At 40.1% G+C, this 20,607-nt stretch overlaps 1 protein-coding gene across 12 annotated transcripts in view; it reads left to right on the top strand.

Annotated features, from left to right (window-relative positions):
* The window catches only part of PACSIN2 (protein kinase C and casein kinase substrate in neurons 2), a 124,905-nt gene that overhangs the window by 86,562 nt on the left and 17,736 nt on the right, over positions 1-20,607 (top strand). For all 12 annotated transcript variants that reach the window (XM_034783414.1, XM_034783394.1, XM_034783403.1 and 9 more), the window contains 4 exons: positions 9,380-9,536; positions 10,878-11,113; positions 11,846-12,001; positions 19,589-19,764. In XM_034783414.1, the coding sequence (XP_034639305.1) occupies positions 9,380-9,536; positions 10,878-11,113; positions 11,846-12,001; positions 19,589-19,764 (725 nt within the window). The remainder of the gene's footprint in view (positions 1-9,379; positions 9,537-10,877; positions 11,114-11,845; positions 12,002-19,588; positions 19,765-20,607) is intronic.

Below are 20,607 nucleotides of genomic sequence, written 5' to 3'. Positions count from 1 at the left end.
AATATTTGAAAAAAGTGATAGTGTGCGTAGTGTCATTTAACAATGGTAAAGAATCAGTCACTTTCTCTTAACACAGAGAGGAATTTTATTAGAATAAGGAAATTAATATCCCTAAACCTATGCTCTCTATTGCTCTGTAGATCTTCTGCCTAGATTCTTCCCCAATACCACCTTGCCTTGCATCTTGCTATAGTTTTAAGAGAACCTAATCTATTTTATGATTATTCATTTATGCACAATCTACTTGCTATTTGAAGCATCTGCTTTTTATTTTAAACTGTTTGTATATATTCTTGCTTCTGATTAGCTATAGTCTCGCTAGAATTTATCACTGAATAATTAAGCCATACAGCAATCAGTGCCACCATTTTGGTATTATGTGCCATCTGGGTTCAAAGCTTTTGCTTTTCAGCATTTGGAGGAAATATGTTTCTGTGGAAAAGCTTGATAAAATAGTAACGCAAGAATTCTTCATTGAGATCTCAGGAGCAAATAAGTATTTAGCAAGGCTTCTGCTGTGAATAGTTTTGATTCATATTCTATCTGATGTATTTAATTGTGCAAGTCCTCTTAGATGTTTTTCCTCTAGAGGAACAGTACATAACATAGGAACAGTCATATGGGGTCAGACCAATGGTCCATGTAACCCAGTAGCTTGTCTTCGGACAGTGGCCAGGGCCAGATGTTTCAGAGGGAATTAACCAAGCAATTTTGAGTGATCGTCCCCTGTTGTCCAATCCCAGATTCTGGCAGTTGGAGGTTTAGGGATACCTGAAGCTTGGGATTGCGTACCTGACCAACTTGTCTAATAGCCATTGATGGACCTATCCTCTCTGAACTTGCCTAATACTTTTTTTGAACTCTGTTATACTTTCGGGCTCCACAACATCACCTGGCAATGAATTCCACTGGTTGACTGTGTGCCTGCTACCTATTAATTTCATTGGGTGACCCCTAGTTTTTGTAGAGAGAGGCTTTATAACACTTCCCTGTTTACTTTCTTCCTACCATTCATGATTTTATAGACCTCTATCCTATCCCCTTTAGTTGTCTCTTTTCTAAGCTGAAAAGTCCAGTAATTTTAATCTCTCCTCGTATGGAAGCTGTTCCATACCCATAATCATTTTTGTTGCCTTTCTCTGTAGCTTTTATAATTCTAATATCTTTTTTTTTTTTTTTTTGAGATGGGGCGACCAGAACTGCACATAGTATTCAAGGTGTGGGTGTACCATGGATTTATATAGCGGCTTTATGATATTTACTGTCTTACTATCCATCCCTTTCCCAATGATTCCCAGTGTTAGCTTTTTTGATTGCCATTGCACATTGAGCGGATGTTTTCAGAGAATTATCTGGAATGACTGGATTTTTCATGAGTGATGCCAGCTAATTTAGATCCCATCATTTTGTATGTATAGTTTGGATTGTTTTCCGATGTTCATTACTTTGCATTTATCAGCATGGAATTTCATCTACCATTTTGTTGCCCAGTCACCCAGTTTTGTGAGATCCCTTTGTAACTCTTTATAGTCTGTTTTAGATTTACCTATCTTGAGTAATTTTGTATTGTCTGTAAATGTTGCCACCTCCCTGTTTACCCCCTTTTCCAGATCATTTATGAATATTTTGAACAGCACAGGTCTCAGTACAGAGGACCCCCGTGATTTACCTCTCTCCATTCTGAAAACTGACCACTTATTCCTACCTTTTTGTTTCCAGTTTTTTAATCCGGTACTGACCCATGAGAAGAGCTTCCCTCCTATCCCATGTCTACTTACTTTGCTTAGGAGCTTTTGGTGATGGACATTATCAAAGGTTTTCAGAAAGTCCAGTATGCTATATCTACTGGATCACCCTTGTCTACGTGTTTGGCACCATCAAAATTTTTTAATTGATTGGTGAGGCAAAGTTTCCCTTTGCAAAAGCCACGTTGACTTTTCCCCAACAAATCATGTTTATCTGTCTGATAATTTTGTTTTTTACTATACTTTCAACCAATTTGCCTGGTACTGAAGTTAGGCTTACCAGCCTTTAATTGCCAGAATCGTCTCTGGAGCCTTTTTAAAAAATCAGTGTTACATTAGTGATCCATCAATCATCTGGCACAGGGGCTCATTTAAGTGATAGGTTACATGCCACTCTTAATAGTTCTGCAATATCATATTTGAGTTCTTTCCAAACTCTCCATCTGGTCCTGGTGACTTGCTACTGTTTAATTTACCATTTTGTTCCAAAACCTCCTCTATTGGCACCTCAGTTTGGAACAGTTCCTGGGATTTGTCACCTGAAAAGAATGGTTTAGGTGTAGGGATCTCCCCCATATTCTCTACAGTGAAGACTGATGCAAAGGATTCATTTAGTGTCTCCAAAACGGCCTTGTTTTCCTGGAGTAATCCTTTAGCAGTGCCAGTGATCCCACTGACAGGCAAGTTTTCTGACAAATTTCTGACTAGTCTGGGTTCCTGATTAATTTACTGTTAGTTTTTTGTGTCTTTAGCTAGTTGCTCTTCAAATTCTTTCTTGGCCTGCCTAATTATACTTTTACCTTTGACTTGCCATAGGATTTGTTTTCCAATTTTTAAAAGATGCCCTTTCGCATCAAATGACTTTATATTCTGCTGTTTAGCCATGATGGCATTTTTTGGTTTTCCTACTGTTTTTTAATTTTGGGTATCCATGTAGTTTGAGCCTCTATTATGGTGTTTTTAAATAGTCTCTATGCAGTTTGCAGGCATTTCACTCTTGTGACTGTTACTTTTAATTTCCATTTAACTGAATTCCTCAGTTTTGTATAGTTCCCCTTTTTGAAGTTAAATGCTATTGTGGTGGGTTTCTTTGGCATTTTCCCCTACAAAGATGTTAAATTTAATTGCATTTGGTCACTATTACTGAGTGATTCAGCTATAGTTACCTCTTGCACCAGATCCTGTGCCCCACTTAGGACTAAATCAAGACCTGGGTCTCTGCTTGTGGGTTTCAGGACAAGCTGCTCCATTGATGATGTCTAGTAATTTTATCTCTGCTTACCTTCTGAGGTGACCTGTTACCCATCAGTATAAGGATAGTTGAAATGCCCCCATTATTATTGTGTTTTCTGCCTTTGTTGCCTCTCTAATCACCCTGAGCATTTTACAATCACTGTCACCATCCTGGTCAAGTGGTCGGTAGTATAGTCCTTACTGCTATATTCTTATTGTTCAAGCATAGAATTTTTGTTGTTGTGTCTTACCTATGTAGTTGTTTTATAAAGCTGTATGGAGACTGAAGAATCCCTGTAAGCTTGAATAAGAGGAAACGTCTAAGGGGAAAAACATTTTTTTTCTTAATTACAAAATTTTAAAAGTGTACTCATGATTAAGACCAGCAATTTAAATAATCATGACTGAAATCAATCCACCCTGACATAAATAATAATCAGGTCTGCCAGAGCCTAAAAGCGTGCTTCTTAAAAAGGACCGACATTTGATGGCTGTCAAAATAGAAGCAGCGCAGTTCAGAATTCTGCACATCTCTACACCCATGTGAAACTACTTCTGTGGAAATAAATATTTTGCTATTTGTCAGAGGAAGGTAGTTCAAGTCTCATTCATTGACAACTCTACTGGTGTTATGGACTTCTGATTTTCAGCAGTCTTAAGTATTTTTTAAGAGAACCCCTAACAAATAGTTTTATTACAAAAGTAGGTGAGAAGTTGCACTAAATGATGACCCACAGACAAAAGAAATTAGATTTTTACTTCTTAGTCTGCAAGTTAGCCTTTCTGTATGCAATGTGTAAAAGCATCTCAGGATTTATTTTTATGAACCGTGGGAAGCATCCAGTGAAAAATTGCCTTTTTAGGCAAAATAGTTGTATCGAATATCAAGCGAAAAATAAAGAAAGATCATATCCTGGCAATTCTGGCAGAGATGTACAAAAATGTAGAAAACATTACCAGCTGGGATTCCTGCAGTTGGCACAGACTGCTTACAACAGAAATTAAGATGAGGAGAAGCATATATTTGTTTTTTGGGAAGTAATATAACAATAAGTAATTAGTTAACTTTCTATAAATCAGTTGAGTTTAAAAAACTTGTTAGTGTGCTCTCTAACTGAGCTTTGCTTATTAAGAATTTGATAAGAGAAACATAGTCCTGCCTTGGCGTGAGGAGATAGACTTGAGGATCTCCTTGAGGTCCCTTCCAGCTCTACATTTCTATGGTTTCAATAAATGTTCAGAGAGGTAATCAGTTTTCCCAGACCAAACTGATATTACTGTCAAACTGTTTCCTCCCCTCTTTTCTAGGATTTATTCAGTTATTTAAATTTCTCAACAACAATTAAAATATCAGTGGCCAGCAAGCTGCACATTACCAGAAGAAAGAGTACCAAAGCCAGATAGCCTCCTTACTTTTTTCTGTAATTTGTTAATTCCTCTATTATATTAGATATTCAGAAAGCAATTTCAAGCCTCTGCCTTTCTGAGACTGCTAACAAGGCTGCCATATATTAAGATGACTCTTTTTGGTAGCAGGATGTTCTTTAAGAACTAGAATTAGGTCCTGTCTGCATGAACATGTAGTTCACAGCAAGCAATGTATGAATCTACCCCATGCTAGCATGCCACAGACCAACTATCTTGTGGACCCTGCTGATGTGAAGTAACAATTTGTTAATGTGCTTTGATCTAGTCCTCTTTGAAACTGGAGTAGGTCAAAGCGTGTTAAACTGTTACTGTGTGTCAGCAGGGTCCACATGACAGTTGGTCCACGGCAGGCTAGTGCTAGGTAGTTTCACATGTTAGCTTTGCCACAAACTGAATGTTCATATAGACAAGCCCTGTGAAACTCATTTAACTTACATGAATGGTCAGTGACTCAGAAGTGTGAGATTCTGTATCCCAAGTCAGTCTGTTTCACCTTGTCCCTCTTGTAACTGTTGACTGGAGAATAAGTAAGACACTTATTTTCACTGTTATGCAATGTACTCCTTCCATCAGGAGTCATAGCAGTAATAGTGCCCCCTATCTAAAAAGCTTATTACCTCCAGATTTCTTCTTCAAGTAGATACAGACATGTATTCCAAGTAGGTATGTGTGCACCCCGTGCACCAGAAATGGAGACTTCTGCCTAGTGGTACTCAGAAGGACAGTGCTCAAGCCCGTAGCACTTCCCCGGGCTGCATAAGATGGGGCCATCCCAACTCCTCTCAGTTCCGTCTCATTGCCTGACAGCTGGAGTTGGAGCTCTGTTTGCTGGTTGTTTCACATCCTCAGAATTTATCTTCTTAGCCTATGTTACCAGGGTCCCAGGGTTGCCATGCTCAATTAGGGCAAACTGCAAAGAATGAGGCCGACAATCCCCAAAACTGGTGGTTATTCTGATACTTAGATTTACCAAGCCAGCAACGAAATAGCTTCTACAATACCTTCTTGGTTACCCAGAAGCCAATAACACAGTTCCCTTAAAGCAACCCAGCCTGAGGCATCCTCCCAGACAGCCATGTCAAATATGATGAGGATTATTGAAAATCTTGTAAATCATATAAAAAGTTCTACCAATCCTAAAGGATCGGATATATTACCCACCAAGTTAATGAATATTCCAGATCTTACCCAAATACATGCTTACAGCCAATTCTTATTAACTAAGCTAAAATTTATTTTAAAAAGGAGAGGGAGTATTGGTTAAAAGATTATACATACAGACATGAATATAGTTCTTAGGTCAGTTTCATAGTAGAGATGGTCAGCTCTAGAGTTGCAAAGAGTTCTTTCAGAATTAGTCCATAGGTTGTCCAATTTTCAATAACAGGATGATCCAAAATGAAATTGAAGACCTCAATCTTGTGGCTCAGACTTACCCTAATGAAGCATAAGCAAGTTTGAGATCAAAAGGATCAGGTCCGAAGAGCCCTTTATACAGTTTCTGGACATCCTCTTGACAACATGCAGTCCTCAGGTGAACAGTAGTGTATTTGACGTAACCTGTTTCCTAAACATCACCGGTAATTAGCTATATGGATTAACATAAGGCAATTGCCTATCTCCCACCATTTGCAGGTGATTTGCTATATGCTTCAAAAAAATCGAGACAGTGATTTAAATGTTAATATCTCCTTTTGATCTCTGAATTAACAAAATACAGCAAGAGACAGGAACTGTTTGATTACAGTCTAAGAATATATATATGTAAAAACCCCAAAACCCAAACATTATCTGCTAATATGTCTCTAAAGGTTGAATCTGGGTCAATTAACCTGTAAATTGCTTAACCCTTTCTGGCCCTATGTCACAGCCTAGTTTTATTATACATAGTTAATGGCTAGTGTTAGAGTAAAAGTTATAGCATATAGTATAGTTAGGGCCCTACCAAATTCACAGTCCATTATGGTCAATTTCACTGCCAGAGGATTTGAAAATTGACAAATTTCACATTTTCAGATGTTTAAATCTGAAATTTCACGGTTTTATGACTGTGGGGTCCTGACTCAAAAGGGGATTGTGTGGAGGTTGCAAACCTGTTGTTGGGAGGCATGGGATTCCCATCCTCACTTCTGTGCTGCCTTCAGAGCTGGAATTTTGGGATAGCATATTTCTGTATCAAATATCAGCATAGCATTGATGAGCTGAAAATGAAGTGTGGCCTTTTACCTTAATGTAGAAAACTGCTTTTGTTTAATCCCCTCTTCTAAAAGTGGGAGGAGTTTCTAAAAGTGTACATCCGTTATTCCTGAGGGCATTCTGCACCAAAAAAATTAAAAATTCTGTGAACAATATTTTAAAATTCTGCAAGTTTTATTGGTCAATAAATAAATGCAGAGGCTCCAGCATAGCATTGGGGAGCACAGGCCACTGGCTGCATGAAGGTGGGAGATCATCCTGCAGCCTCCCCACCTCCCGCCCTGAGGACACAGACTCAGTGATGAGGCTGCACCCGACCCTGATGCAGCACAAGGCCTGGGTTTGCCCCAGGAAGACCCTGGGGTCCTGCCCCCCTGCGCCAGGTGGAGCAAGCAGGGATCCAAATATGGAAGAGCTCAGTGTGGGAGATTCAGGTGGGGGGTGAGAGGATTGTGTGTGGGGCAGGCAGCTCAGTGGGGGCTCTAACTGTGGGGGGGATCTGGATGCACAGAGGGGGTTCCAGGTGCAGGGGCAATTGGGGGAGGTTCCAAGTGCAGGGGCAATGGGAATCTGCAGGGGCTTCCAGGTGAAAGTGGTTGGGCCTCAGTGGAGGGATCTGGGTGTGGGGTTCTCAGCAGGGGGGTTGGGTGCTGGGAGAGTGGGGCTTGGTGGGGCGGGGGTCTGGGTGCAGCTAATTGGGGGTCAGTGGCATGGGGGTCTGGATGTGGGAGCTCAGGGTGGTGCAAGGGGTTGGAGCTCATCGGGGTGGGGGTGTGAGTGCAGGGGGCTCAGTGTGTGGGGGGTGGTCTTGGTACAGGGGTGGAGGTCCGGAGGCAGGAGGTCTGGGTGCAGCAGTGTCCAGATGCAGGGATTGAGGTTCAGTAGGGTGGGGTTTGGATATGAAGGGATAGGGCGGTTTGGGGTTTATGGGGTGAGGTTTGGTGGGGGTGTCTGGGTATGGGAGGTCGAGATGTATGGGGGTTGAGCAGATGGGGAACCTCCCTCCCCCCACAGCTGAGGAGTGATGGGGGCAGGAAGCAGGGGAGCCTCCTGCAACTGGGGGAGGATTCTGGGGGTGGGTCTGACACAGCCCCAGCCACTCCTTGCAGGGGAAGAGGAAGTCCCATCCTCTTCTGCCTCCAGCCAAGACTATCAGCTGATCCCGGCTCAGGGTAGGAACCACTGGCTGGGGTGTCTCCAGCCCTGCGGTGATTAACTTCTTCGCTGGCTGTTTCTGGTGCCTGAAACTATGATACTGCATAGCTAGGGAGTGGTGAGTGACTGCTCTTGCAGCTTCCCTTTGCTTTCTGTCAGAGAGTCATTTTTCTGCGGGGGAGCAAAGACGTATGTGGGGGACATGAGTTCTGCGCACGTGCAGTGGCGCAAAATTCCACCAGGAGTAACTTGTGTACTTGATTGTAGAACTATTCTGAATCAAGTGGATCTACAGATAATTTACAGACAGTTACTTTGCTGTCTTGTTCAGTTTTCAGTCATTTACAAAATTAAGTTCTAAAATTTTGTAAAAAGTAAATCTAAAAGATCTGGCGAACAGCTTCATGTATTTAGGACCTTAGATCACTATCAGACTGTGTCCAGATGTGAAGACATGAAATATATTCAAATATTTCATATTAAAATATAAGTTCATCCTCCATCTGACAACCAAATTTTGTGTTCCTTTGCAGTCGAGTGGTTTTGGACAAACAAGTTGAGTAACTAATTCTCATATTTATAGACTGGACAAATTCTGTTAATTGTTTTTAATGTTTACAAAAGCTTTAGTTCACCTTCACAGTGCCTATGGATATTTTCTTTTCTCTACTGGCTGCACATTAATAATGGACCTGGTGTTAGCTCTGTTTCTTCCCAAATGGCAAGCTACTTACTTACTCCTTATTTTAATCTGTGTTTCACTGTTGAAAATCTGCTGCCTGTCCTCTGAGTCTCTGCGAGACTTGAAGTGATTGAGCTCTTCCATGGTGCATTTTGTACTCCTTTACCCTGGAGATTTCTTTTAAATGTCATACTAAATGTAAATTTCACAGTGCTCCTGTATTCATTCATTCTTAACTGTAGTTTCCATAATACAGAAAGGTGCAGTTTGTTTTAACACATTGAACAGCAAATTAGGACGTGGCTATTGAACCCCTCAGTGACAGGTGTTAAAGGAAAATCTTGTGTTTCTGTGAGGTTTAAATAGAAAATCAGGAGGCAAAAACTAGAATATTTTATTATGCAAACATCAAATAATACTGTAAAGCAATTGTTCTTAAGAAAATTTTTTCCTGGTGACTTGCTTAAACTGCAGCCATAATTACATTACAAACGGGCTATACTTTTATTATAGTCCTAGATGCTATTAGTGCAGAAGTGCTGACCTTAAAGTATATTAGTGGCTGTTTTTATCTTAGCTTAGTGTAACTTTCAAAGTGGACCACACTATTTTTAGCAGGAAAGCCTACAGTGTGACCCTTGAGCTGTTGTTGGCTTCCTGTAGTCTTCTACAAAAAACATGGTACTTGAAATTAAAATCTCATATTCAGCTATCCTACTTAAACAAAATATACACTTTCTCATACTTTCTTTTTAAGTTAACTTAGCTCTTTCTGTTGAAAATTATGCTAAAAACAATAGATTCTTACTGTTTTTTATAATCTGTTTGGTTCCCATTTTCATACTGTTCTTCTATTAATTGCTGATAAACTGGAGATTTGCCTCTCTTGTAGCCCACAGCTTTCAAGTAGCAATTCCTAAACATTTTTTTGTATTCCTAGGTTGGAAATTATAAACGTACAGTAAAACGAATTGATGATGGTCACAGACTTTGCAGCGATCTCATGAACTGTATTCATGAACGTGCAAGAATAGAGAAGGCCTATGCTCAGCAACTTACAGAATGGGCAAAAAGATGGAAACAACTTGTGGAAAAAGGTAACCAAAATGTCACGAGATGAAGAAAATAGTTTCAAAAGGAACATTTCAGCATTAGTGATCACAAGGTGAAAGGGTGCACAGAATTTCTTAGCCTCTTAATGGAGTCTTTACAAAAACACCAAATGCTGTAAAAGATGACCACAGTTATCAAAACTAAATTAAGGCATCCACTCCTGCACCCGTGACTGACTTGCTTGTTTCATGTCAAAACAAGTGAATTTTCCCTTCCTTGCTCAGAGGTTCTTATAGATGTGTAGTACAAGAGAACTTTTCAGGTAAGTAGTGGTAGAAGACACATATTATGAAGACTGCAATTGAATATTAAGAAGTCAGTGGTAGTTGTGGTGGAGTATCAGTAGTGAAGGGACTATGAATCAATTTCAAGGAAGGCTGCTTTGACTGTAATTAGTACATAATTACAGAAGATTTGGGCATCATGGTAGACTACAAATTAACACAAGTGCCCAGTGTGGTGCTATGACCAAAAGAGCAAATACAGTGTTGTTTTTAGTATATAAACAGAAGTCTATCAGGCTGTTAAGGTTATATCAAAATAGGGATATATCAAGTAGGGAAGTTATTGCATCTGCATGTGGTATTAATGAGGCCACTAGTCGAATACTGTGTTCTTTCTTAGTGTTTATAGATCCACAAAAATTTTGAGAAATTGGTGAGGGTTCAGCGAATAATGGAAGGACTGAAAAACATACTGTATGGTGAGACTTAAGGAACTCAATCTATTTAGTTTATTGAAGAGATGGTTAAGAGAGGAATTGATGGTGGTCTAAAAGAACCTACCGGGGAAGAGAATATCTGATAATAGAGGTCTTTCTAACAGTCAAAGACATAATAAGATCCAGTGGTTAGAAGTTGAATCTTGAAACTGAAAACAAGGTGTAATTTGTTAGAGAGGGTAATTAACCACTGGAATAATTCACCAAGGGATGTGGTGGATTGCAGTCACTACAAATCTTTAAATCAAATTTGGATGTCTTTCTAAAAAATATGCTATAATTCAACCTCACATTGAGTTTGATGTCAGAATTAATGGTTTAAATTTTATGGCCTGTGTTATGCAGAAGGTCAGACTAAATGATCGAAATGGTTCTTTCTGGACTTAAAATCTATTAATCTGTAATTACATAATTTTTAATAAAAAGCATGAAAATACACTAATCTCTGATTTAAGATGTAAGATACAAAGATAGGATTAGGGATCACGTACAACTAAATACAATATAAGAACTCAATATCAACAAATAGCTTCAGATGGCTTTTTAGGGATGAAAGTCCTCTATGTTGTGATTTATTGAAAATGATTTGTCCTATTGTGTTTAGGTCCACAGTATGGAACAGTAGAAAAGGCTTGGCATGCAGTTATGTCAGAAGCTGAAAAAGTGAGTGAATTACATCTAGACATAAAAGGTGCACTGATGAATGAGGACTTCGAAAAGATCAAGAACTGGCAGAAGGAGGCCTTTCATAAGCAAATGATAGGAGGATTTAAGGAAACGAAAGAAGCAGAAGATGGATACAGAAAGGCACAGAAGCCCTGGGCGAAAAAGCTAAAAGAGGTACAGCAGTAGGTTGCATGTTGTGCATCAATATATTGATGCCTCATAGAAATCACTAAAGTGAGAAAAAACACAGTCTACTGGATCCTTTCTCAATTAGGTGTCTGCTTTAGAGCCTCTTCTGAAAAAAAATCTTCACTTGATATTTTCTCAGTAACCACTGCCCTCTCTCCAACCTCAGTAGCCTGAGCATAGTTCTGGAGAAGATGGAGTTAACCTATTTTTCTGCCCTTTTACAGCATCTGTTTGTACAGATATAGGATTTAGGACTTAGTTGAGGCTCATGCTACAGGAAAAATGAGCTCAAGGAAAACCATCTTGAGAGAAATGGAGAGATTGATTGGTTGATTTAACATTGTGTCTGTTATTTAAAGGAATGTATGGGAGGGGACTCACGAGGGAGACACAGGCAAAAATTTTATTCAGGTCTTTCTGTGAGGCATCACTGAACCTTTCTTTTCTCAATAAGTTTATTAAGCTAAACTGAGTGACAGTAACTTATTTTGTATGGAAGGCGAATGTCAGATCTTATAATATTTAGTTTCCGCCCACTCGTTCTCCTACATTATATTGTGGTTAAAATTGCTTGAGCATAGCAATGGGTCTGAATGTAAGGTTCTTCCAAACAAAATTCTATTTTTTTCATTACAATGAAGTTACTCATTCATACATAGCTGCTGCTGATTATTTGTAAATTGTACTAGACAGAAAGATTCAAAACTTCATTTGTAGGTGGAAGCTGCTAAGAAAGCATACCATGCAGCATGCAAAGAAGAGAAACTGGCTATATCCCGAGAAATGAACAGCAAAGCAGATCCAGCACTGAATCCAGAACAACTTAAGAAATTACAAGACAAAGTGGAAAAAAGCAAACAAGATGTGCTAAAGGTAAACTCTGCATGCTAGTGTACTAATCACATTTAACATTCTGTGCATGCTACTGTGCAAATTTCTGTGTATGGAATATATGCACAGCAAACTGCAGTACAAGCGAATGCAATGTTGGAGTGACAAACTCATTATATGGAGCAGGGCACATTTTAAATTATGGTCATTGTGCGAGAGCCACAGTGTTAGGAACACATACAACCCTCTCTCCACAGCACGTGTCAATGGCAGGTTTGTAACAATAACAATGGTAATAAATGAGCCTTACACAGTACTGTTGCTTTCAGTATCGCAGAGTGCGGGGGGAGAAAGGGGATTCTAGGAGTGGGGTGAGGACTGAATTATCTTTTCAGTTTAGGGGGGCCGTGAGCCGGGGGTAAAAAAGTTTATTTGCAACATGCAAATTGTCTTATTTAACTGCAGAATGTACCTCTTTAGCACAGTTAAATAGTGCATTAAAGGCAATTGAGTCAAATTGATGCTATGTTAAAAAGAGTAAATGTATCTCTGAAATTTCCCTACCAGTTGCCTGATTTGGACATCCTCTACCCACTCAGATCCTCTCTGCTCTTTTTCTTCTCCCCCTTTTTTGAGTGATTTCCCCATATGGGGTGCCATTCTCTGGAGTGTAAGAAGGGGGAAAAAGCAGCCCTTCCTTTCCTTGACACCCCCTCCCCTCCCCGGGCTCAGCATTACATTCTTGTAGTGACTTACTACATCTATCTGTGTATTCAGAGCCTCACCTTTAAATGTCCTATATATTCCCATTGAATTGACAGGACCAATAATTAATGCTCACAGAGCTATGTGAATTCCTTCTTTATGTCTGTAAGTTGTACGATGCAAAGACCTAGTCAAAGATAGATCAAAGAACCATACATTTAAAGGATAGATCGAACTTGATTTGATTTAGCTGGCTCTTGTCAGTTTCTCGCATAACTTTTAAATATAGTTTTTGGTAATCACAATTTTTTCTGATTAGAGTGACTTTGTGTAAGGCACATCCCTGATACGTGCTCAGTCTGTTGCTTATTTACTAAAAGGACACAAAGCAAGAGAGGCCCACTTCAGACTTCTTCTCCTGGAGCATTCTGAGAGCTTCTCCTGAATCTGAGAGAGAAGGACCCACCAAGCCTGATCAGGCTCCATCATCTAGTGCTCCTGTGAGCTTGGGCTCTACTCAGAGCTCCCAGGCTCTCTTTATTTAAGACATCAAACACTTCAACTACCAATCCTGATAGAGCAGCTAAGACCTCCTCTACCCAATCATCAATAAGGGGATGTGGGAACAGTGTCTTCCTAACGAGCGCAGGTCTAGGTCACCCACCCAGGGGCCTAGTAAAATGAGGCAAAAATCTCCAAGTCTTGCAGCCAAAAGACAGTTCTGGCTCAAATCAGGTCCCTTCTTGTTCAGGTTGTGGGCAGGATTTGAGATCACCATATGACACTAGACAGGTTAGCTCACCTTTTAGAGTAAGAGTATTTGGTTGAGTCTCCCTTTCTGAGCACAGTAGGGTGGTATCACCAGTTAAGAGACAGATAATAGTAACAGGGGATTCGATCATTAGAAATATAGATAGCTGGGTTTGTGATGACCAGGAGAACAACATAATGAATTGCCAGCTGGATGCAAAGATTGTGGATCTCTTGAGACATCTAGACAGGCTTATGTGCAGTCCTGGGGAGGAGCCAGTGGTTATCATCCATGTAGGCACCAGTGACATAGGGAAAGATAGGAGAGAGGTCCTGGAGGCTAAATTTAGGCGGTTAAGTCAGAGACTAAAGTCCAGGACCTCCATGGTAGCAGTCTCTGACATTCTTCCAGTTCTATGCGCTGGGTCAGACAGACAGGCAAAATTGGAGGGTCTTAATGAGATGAGATGATGGTGTATTGAGGAGGGTCTCTGCCAATTGAAGTCACTACAACACAGGATTGGGGACTTCAACAGCAGAGTCCAGGGAAGGGGTAGGGATGGTTTTGTGGCCTGCAGCATGCAGGGGGTCAGACCAGATGATCATAATGGTCCCTTCTGACCTTAAAGTCTATGAGTCTATGGGTTTAGGTATATTAGGAACTGGGGAACCTTTAGGGAAAGGAGGAGCCTCTATAGGAAGGATGGGCTTCACCTAAACCAAAAAAGAACCAGATTGGTGACATGTAAAATTTAAAAATGTTGTAGATGAGGTTTTAAACTGAGGGAAAGTTGATAGGTGTGGAGGAACACACGATTTGGACAGCATCTCTTAAGGGAGGATCTATTAATGAGGATTCTCTATATCCTAGTAAAGAGGAGAGGCTAGAAGCTGATAAAGTATAGGTAGGAACTGAAGAGAAACAGTCAAATGCATAAGAGTCACATTCAATTACATTGCATAATGGCAGCTAAAAAGTGAAAAATTTTATAAGTGCTTTTGTACAAATGGTAGAAGTCTAAATACTAGTATGGGTGAACTTGAGAACCTGTATTAAATGAGTATATTGAGATAATATGTATCACAGAAGCTTGATGAAATGATGATAATCAATGGGACACGGTCATACCAGGGCACAAAATATATGAGTGACAGAGTAGGTCATGCTGGAGAGGGTGTGGCACTATATGTGAAAGAAAGCATAGTATCAAATATAGTAAAAATCTTAATCAAACTGTACCATAGAATCTTTGTGGATTGAAATTCCATGCTTGAATAAGAAGAATATGGCAGCAGGAATATACTACTGACCACCTGATGGTGATGGTGACTGAAATGGTTAGGGAGATTAGAGGGGCTATAATAATAATAAAAAAAACCTCAATAATAATGGGGGATTTCAACTATCTCCACATTGACTGGGTACATGTCTCCTCAGGACGGGATGCGGAGATAAAATTTCTAGACACCATAAATGATTGCTTCTTGGAGCAGCTAATCCTGGAACCCACAAGGGGAGAGGCAGGATCTTGGCCAAGAGGTGTATATAGCTGAACCACTTGGTAATAGCACCCATAATATAATTGAATTTAAACATCCTTGGAGGAAGGGAGGGGGATACCAAAGAAACCCACCACAGTGACACTTAACTTCAGAAAGGGGAACTATGCAAAAATGAGGAAGCTAGTTAAATACAAATTAAAAGGCACAATCACAAGAATGAAATGCCTGCAAGCGGCATGGAAACTTTTTAAAAACACCGCAGTAGAGGCTCAAATTAAATGTATACCCCAAATTAAAAAACATAGGAGGATCAAAAAAGTGCTACCATAGTTAAACAACAAAGTAAAAGAAGTGGTAAGAGGCAAAAAGGCATCCTCTAAAAACTGGAAGTTAGATCCTACTGAGGAAAATAGAAGAGAGCATAAATTCTGACAAATGGAGTGTAAAGGTATTGGGCTGGCCAGAAAATAATTTGAAGAGCAACTAGCAAAAGACTCAAAAACTGGCAGCAAAAAAATGAAATACATCAGAAGCAGGAGGCCTGCTAAACAATCAGTGGGGCCACTGGATAATCAAGATGCTAAAGGAGCATTCAAGAAAGATGAAGCTGTTGCGGAGAAGCTGCATGAATTCTTTGCATCGGTCTTTATTGCCGAGGATATGAGGGAAATTTCCACACCTGAGCCAGTCTTGTCAGATAAGACATCTGAGGAACTGTCCCAGATTGAGGTGTCGTTAGAGGAGGTTTTGGAACAAAATGATCAATTAAACAATAGTAAGTCTCCAGGGCCAGATGGTATTCACCCAAGAGTTTTGAAGGAACTCAAATATGAAATTGCACAACTACTAACTATGGTATGTAACCTATCACTTAAATCAGCTTCTGATTGGAGGATAGTTAATATGACACCAATTTTTTAAAAGGGCTCCAGAGGCAATCCTGGCAATTATAGGCCAGTAAGCCTAACTTCAGTACCAACTAAATTGGTTGAAACTCTAGTAAAGAACAGAATTATCAGATACATAGATGAATACGATTTGTTGGGAAAGAGTGAAATTATTGTAAAGGGAAATCATGCCTCACTAATCTATTAGAATTCTTTGAGAGGTAAATAGTTGTCCCGCAGGAATCTACTTGAACCAGTGCTGTTCAACATACTCAGAATCATAAGTGACCTGTAAAAAGGGGTAAATAGTGAGGTGGCAACATTTGCAAATGATAGAAAGTTACTCAAGACAGTTAAATCCAAAGCAGACTGCAAAGAGTTACAAAAGAATCTCACAGGAATGGGTGACTGGGCAACAAAGTAGCAGATGAAATTCAATGTTGATAAATGCAAAGTAATGCTGATTAGAAAACAAACTCCCAGCTATACATACAAAATGATGGGCTCTAAATTAGCTGGCATCACTCACAAAAGAGATCTTGGTGTCATGGTGGATAGTTATCTGCAAACATCAGCTCGGTGTGCAGTGGCAGTCAAAGCTAACAATGTTAGAAAGCATTGGGAAAGAGATAAGACAGAAAATATCATAATGCCACTATATAAATCCACGCCTTGAATACTGCGTGACATTCCGGTCTCCCCATAGCAAAAAAAGATATATTAGAATTAGAAAAGGGCAACAGAATGATTAAGGGTATGGAACAGCATCCATGTGAGGAGAGATTAAAAAGACAGCCTGTTCAGCCTGGAAAAGAGATGACCAAGGGGATATAACAGAGGTCTATAAAATCATGAAGGGCGTAGAGAAAGTGAATAGGGAAGTGCTATACACTCCTTCACATAACACAAGAACCCCAGGGGTCATCAAATGAAATTAGTAGTCAGCAGCTTTAAACAAAATGAAGTACGTCTTCACACAACACACAGTCAACCTGTGGAACTTGTTGCCAGGGGATGTTGTGAAGGGCAAAATTATAACTAGGCTAAAAAAAGAATTAGATAAATTCATGGAGGATAGATCCATCAATGGCTATTAGCCAAGATGGTCAGGGATACAACCCCATGCTCTGCGTGTCCCTAGCCTTTGACTGCGAGAAGCTGGGACTGGACAGTGGGATGAATCACTCGATAATTGCCCTGTTCTGTTCATTCCCTCTGAAGCACCTGGCATTGGCCACTGTCGGAAGACTGGCTATTGGCTAAATGGACCATTGGTCTGATCCATTATGTCCATTCTTATGTTCATTCACTTTTTTCACTCTTACAAGCCCTACTGGTCTGACAGGGAATCCAGGAGTCTCCCTTATAAACACGGACCCCAAGAATCCTTGTGGGAAATGTTCACCCTCATGGCCTGCAGCCTCTTACACATACAATATGCAATCTTGGCCTTACTTAGCCCCTTAGGTTATGCAGTCAGCTAGGAAGTCTCATGCTAGTGCCTTCTCTAGAGTAAGAGCTCCCTCCCCTACAAGATATCATAGGTCTACACAAGAGGGTCATTTTGTACAGCTTTACAACCTGCACCAGCAAGAACAGGACAGTGAGCATGAACACCTGCAAGAAATGGAAGAGTAACTGATTCCAGCAGCAATATCTTTTTCCTTACCAGATGAAAAAGATTGTGCCTTCCACTTAGAGCCATCCAGATCAATTTAAAATCTGCCAAACTCACCTAGAGCACCTTCATGCTTAAGGCCTCCAAACTTCTCAAGAAGCTTACCTCCAAGTAAAAGTTCTAGAACTCAGACATTAGCCTAGTGTACACGTTTCTAGCTGTGCCACGTGAATCAGCAACTGAAATAATGACTGACAACACAACAATGTTTTGTCAACATAAAAGGAGCGGCATGGTAATCTCCCCCCTTCTGCTAAGAAGCAATTTGTCTCAAACAGGCATATTTGACACTAAATAGCACCAGTGGCTCTGTATCTAGCAGGCTTATAGAACATCCTAGTGAACCAGCTCAGCAGGCAGTTTTCAGATGACCATGAGTAGAGGACTTGATCCTGCAAAGCATCTTCCATAGGATATATAAGAATAGATCTTTTTTGCTACAGACTAGGACAAGAAATGCCACATATTCTGGTTAAAGGGGGCCTGGCTGGTGCCGAGGCTCTACGTTGGATTTTCTCTTTATGACATGGGCACTGGAGATAATGTTCACCTACCCACAATCTAATTAATACCAAGGGGCTGAGGAAACTCAAGCAACTTTCCTCATTAATGATAATTTTAGTCCTAGCTTGGCCTAAACAGTTATGTTCTTTTGACCTAATGAACTTGTTACCACAGTCCCTGATCACAGTACCTGTTCTGCCTGACATGATCTCTCAAAACGAAGATCAGGTGTAACCCAAAGTATCTTTACCTCTGATAGTTAACCAGCCAGCATCTACACTACCATTGAAAGAAGTTGTTCAGCTGAAATCCAGAACACCTCGGTGCATAGCAAAAACCACTCTACTAGATGAAGCTAAATGGAAAAATCTCCTTTGGAAACTCTAATTTCTGCTATTCAGGACTATCTTCTATCCGTAAAGCATTCAGGACTATCCATTGGCTCTATAAGGGTACATTTGGTAGCAATAGCAGCACATCACTTCCTGTTTCAGGGGTTGCATGTTATTTTCTCACCATATAGTTAATAGATTCCTCAAGAGCCTCATTCATGTATTTCCCAGTTGAGGAAGCCCCTCCTTCCTGGGACTGCAACATGGTATTAGGTGGTTTAATGGGACCATCTTTGAGCCCTAGCAACCTGCTCTTTATACCATCTATCTATAAAGAATGTCTTTTTAGTTGCTGTAACATTAGCTTGGAGGATAGGAGAAATTCCACATGGCTGGTCGATCTCACACGATGTTTCACAAAGACAAAGTAATTTAGGCCTCAAACTAATTTTTTTTTAACCAGAATTTTCTTTATTTTTACTTAAATCAACAGATTCTGCCAGATTTCTTCCCCAAGCCCCACAAACTAGGGGAAAGCTGAGTTGCACGATCTTGATGTGGCTAGGGCTCTTTTATATTACCTGGACAGAACAAGACCCTTCGGGAGCATCAATGGGCTGTTTTATACCATTTGTAGATAGGGTAAAAGGTCAGGAAACATCCACCCAAAGATTGTCTAAATGGGTATCTGTATTAAATCATATTATGATATAGCTAAATTAGATCCATCCTTGCATGGATTCCATGACTCGCCCTCCGTTCCTGCTAGCCAAAATAATCTGATTTTGTGTGCGTGGGGCATGTGCGTAACAGAAGTGGAATCCACATGGACAGCACATTTTGAATCATAGTTACCGTAAGGTAACTGCTCTTTCTTGGCTTTCCTGATCTCATCCCCAAGTCATCTGAATTTGACAGCTTTACAAATGTCTCTGGATGCTGGAACTCCTACATATGGCACTTAAAATGATTAAAGAAAATGGAATCTAGGTAGCCTAGGTGATTCATATTCTCATTAGCTTGATTGCTTTCAACACTTTTACAAGATTTCATTACCTTGCAAATGAAAATAGCCCCCTCTTATGGAAGACTGAGCGGTTGCATAACATATAACCTAGAACAAATTAACTTTACTAAGATAAATAAAGCAGATGTTCCTATTATAGTCTCAATATTGACTATTACAGTATTAACCAGTTCACCATTCTGTGAACCTCTTGTAATAGGCCATTAGTAACAGCAAGAACAACTTGCACTGCATCTTTTTCAGACAAAAGAAAAGTACGAAAAATCACTGAAAGACCTGGATCAAGTTACACCTCAGTATATGGAAAATATGGAGCAGGTATTTGAACAGTGTCAGCAGTTTGAGGAAAAACGTCTGCGTTTCTTCCGGGAAGTGTTACTGGAAGTTCAAAAACACCTTGACTTATCTAATGATGTGAGGTAAATTTAAAAGACTGAAAATATTTCTTGCTAAAATTGCTTTAATGTTGCCATTAAATATTGTGCATCCAGTAAACTAGAGTTTACAATAGATTCTTTCTAAAGTATGTGTCTTTTATATGGCATTAAATCTAAAGATTCTAATAATTCAATGTTAAGCCACTTCCATTATTTAATTTATTAGTTTTGTTCAGGATCAAATGTTGGGAAGAAGATGCTAATCCAGTAGACTTCTTTAAAATTTAGTGACTGAGATTTTTTTGTTCCACTCTTAATTAAGGTTTTCAGAAGTGAACACTTGCCAATTATTAAAAAGAAATCCTCTTTAGAATTTAATTTAGAGTTTAGAATATAAAAATGGAAGAATAGAAAGTTACTGTATATACTCAATCATAAGCCGGCTTGTTTATAAGCTGACCCCCCCCTCCCCCCCGCCAAGATGGATAAGTAAAAATGGAAATTTTTTATGACCCATTCATAAGCCGACCCTATAATTCAGGGGTTGGCAAACTTTGGCTCTTGGGCCATCAGGATAAGCCACTGGTGGGCTGAGACAGTTTGTTTACCTTGAGCATCCGCAGGCACGGAGGTAAATCTAAGTAAACAAAGTCTCCCAGCCCACCAGCGGCTTACCCTGATGTGCCAGGACAGCAACTGGTGGGGAAATTTTTTTTGGGGGGGGGGGGGGAAGCGGGGGGTCAGGGGAGTAACCCCTGTGACCACCCCCCACATGACCCCACCACTAGCCTGGGACCCCCACACTCTCCCCATCCCATACCTTCCCATCTTAGCTGGGGCGGGCCAGGTGAGGATGTCTCTGGCCTGGCCAGAGCTGCTCTGGCA

This window comes from Trachemys scripta, chromosome 1, assembly GCF_013100865.1.
Source record: "Trachemys scripta elegans isolate TJP31775 chromosome 1, CAS_Tse_1.0, whole genome shotgun sequence".
Lineage (NCBI taxonomy): Eukaryota > Metazoa > Chordata > Testudines > Emydidae > Trachemys > Trachemys scripta.
The sequence above is the reverse complement of the archived record's forward strand: the minus strand, read 5'-3'. Positions and strand labels throughout refer to the sequence as shown.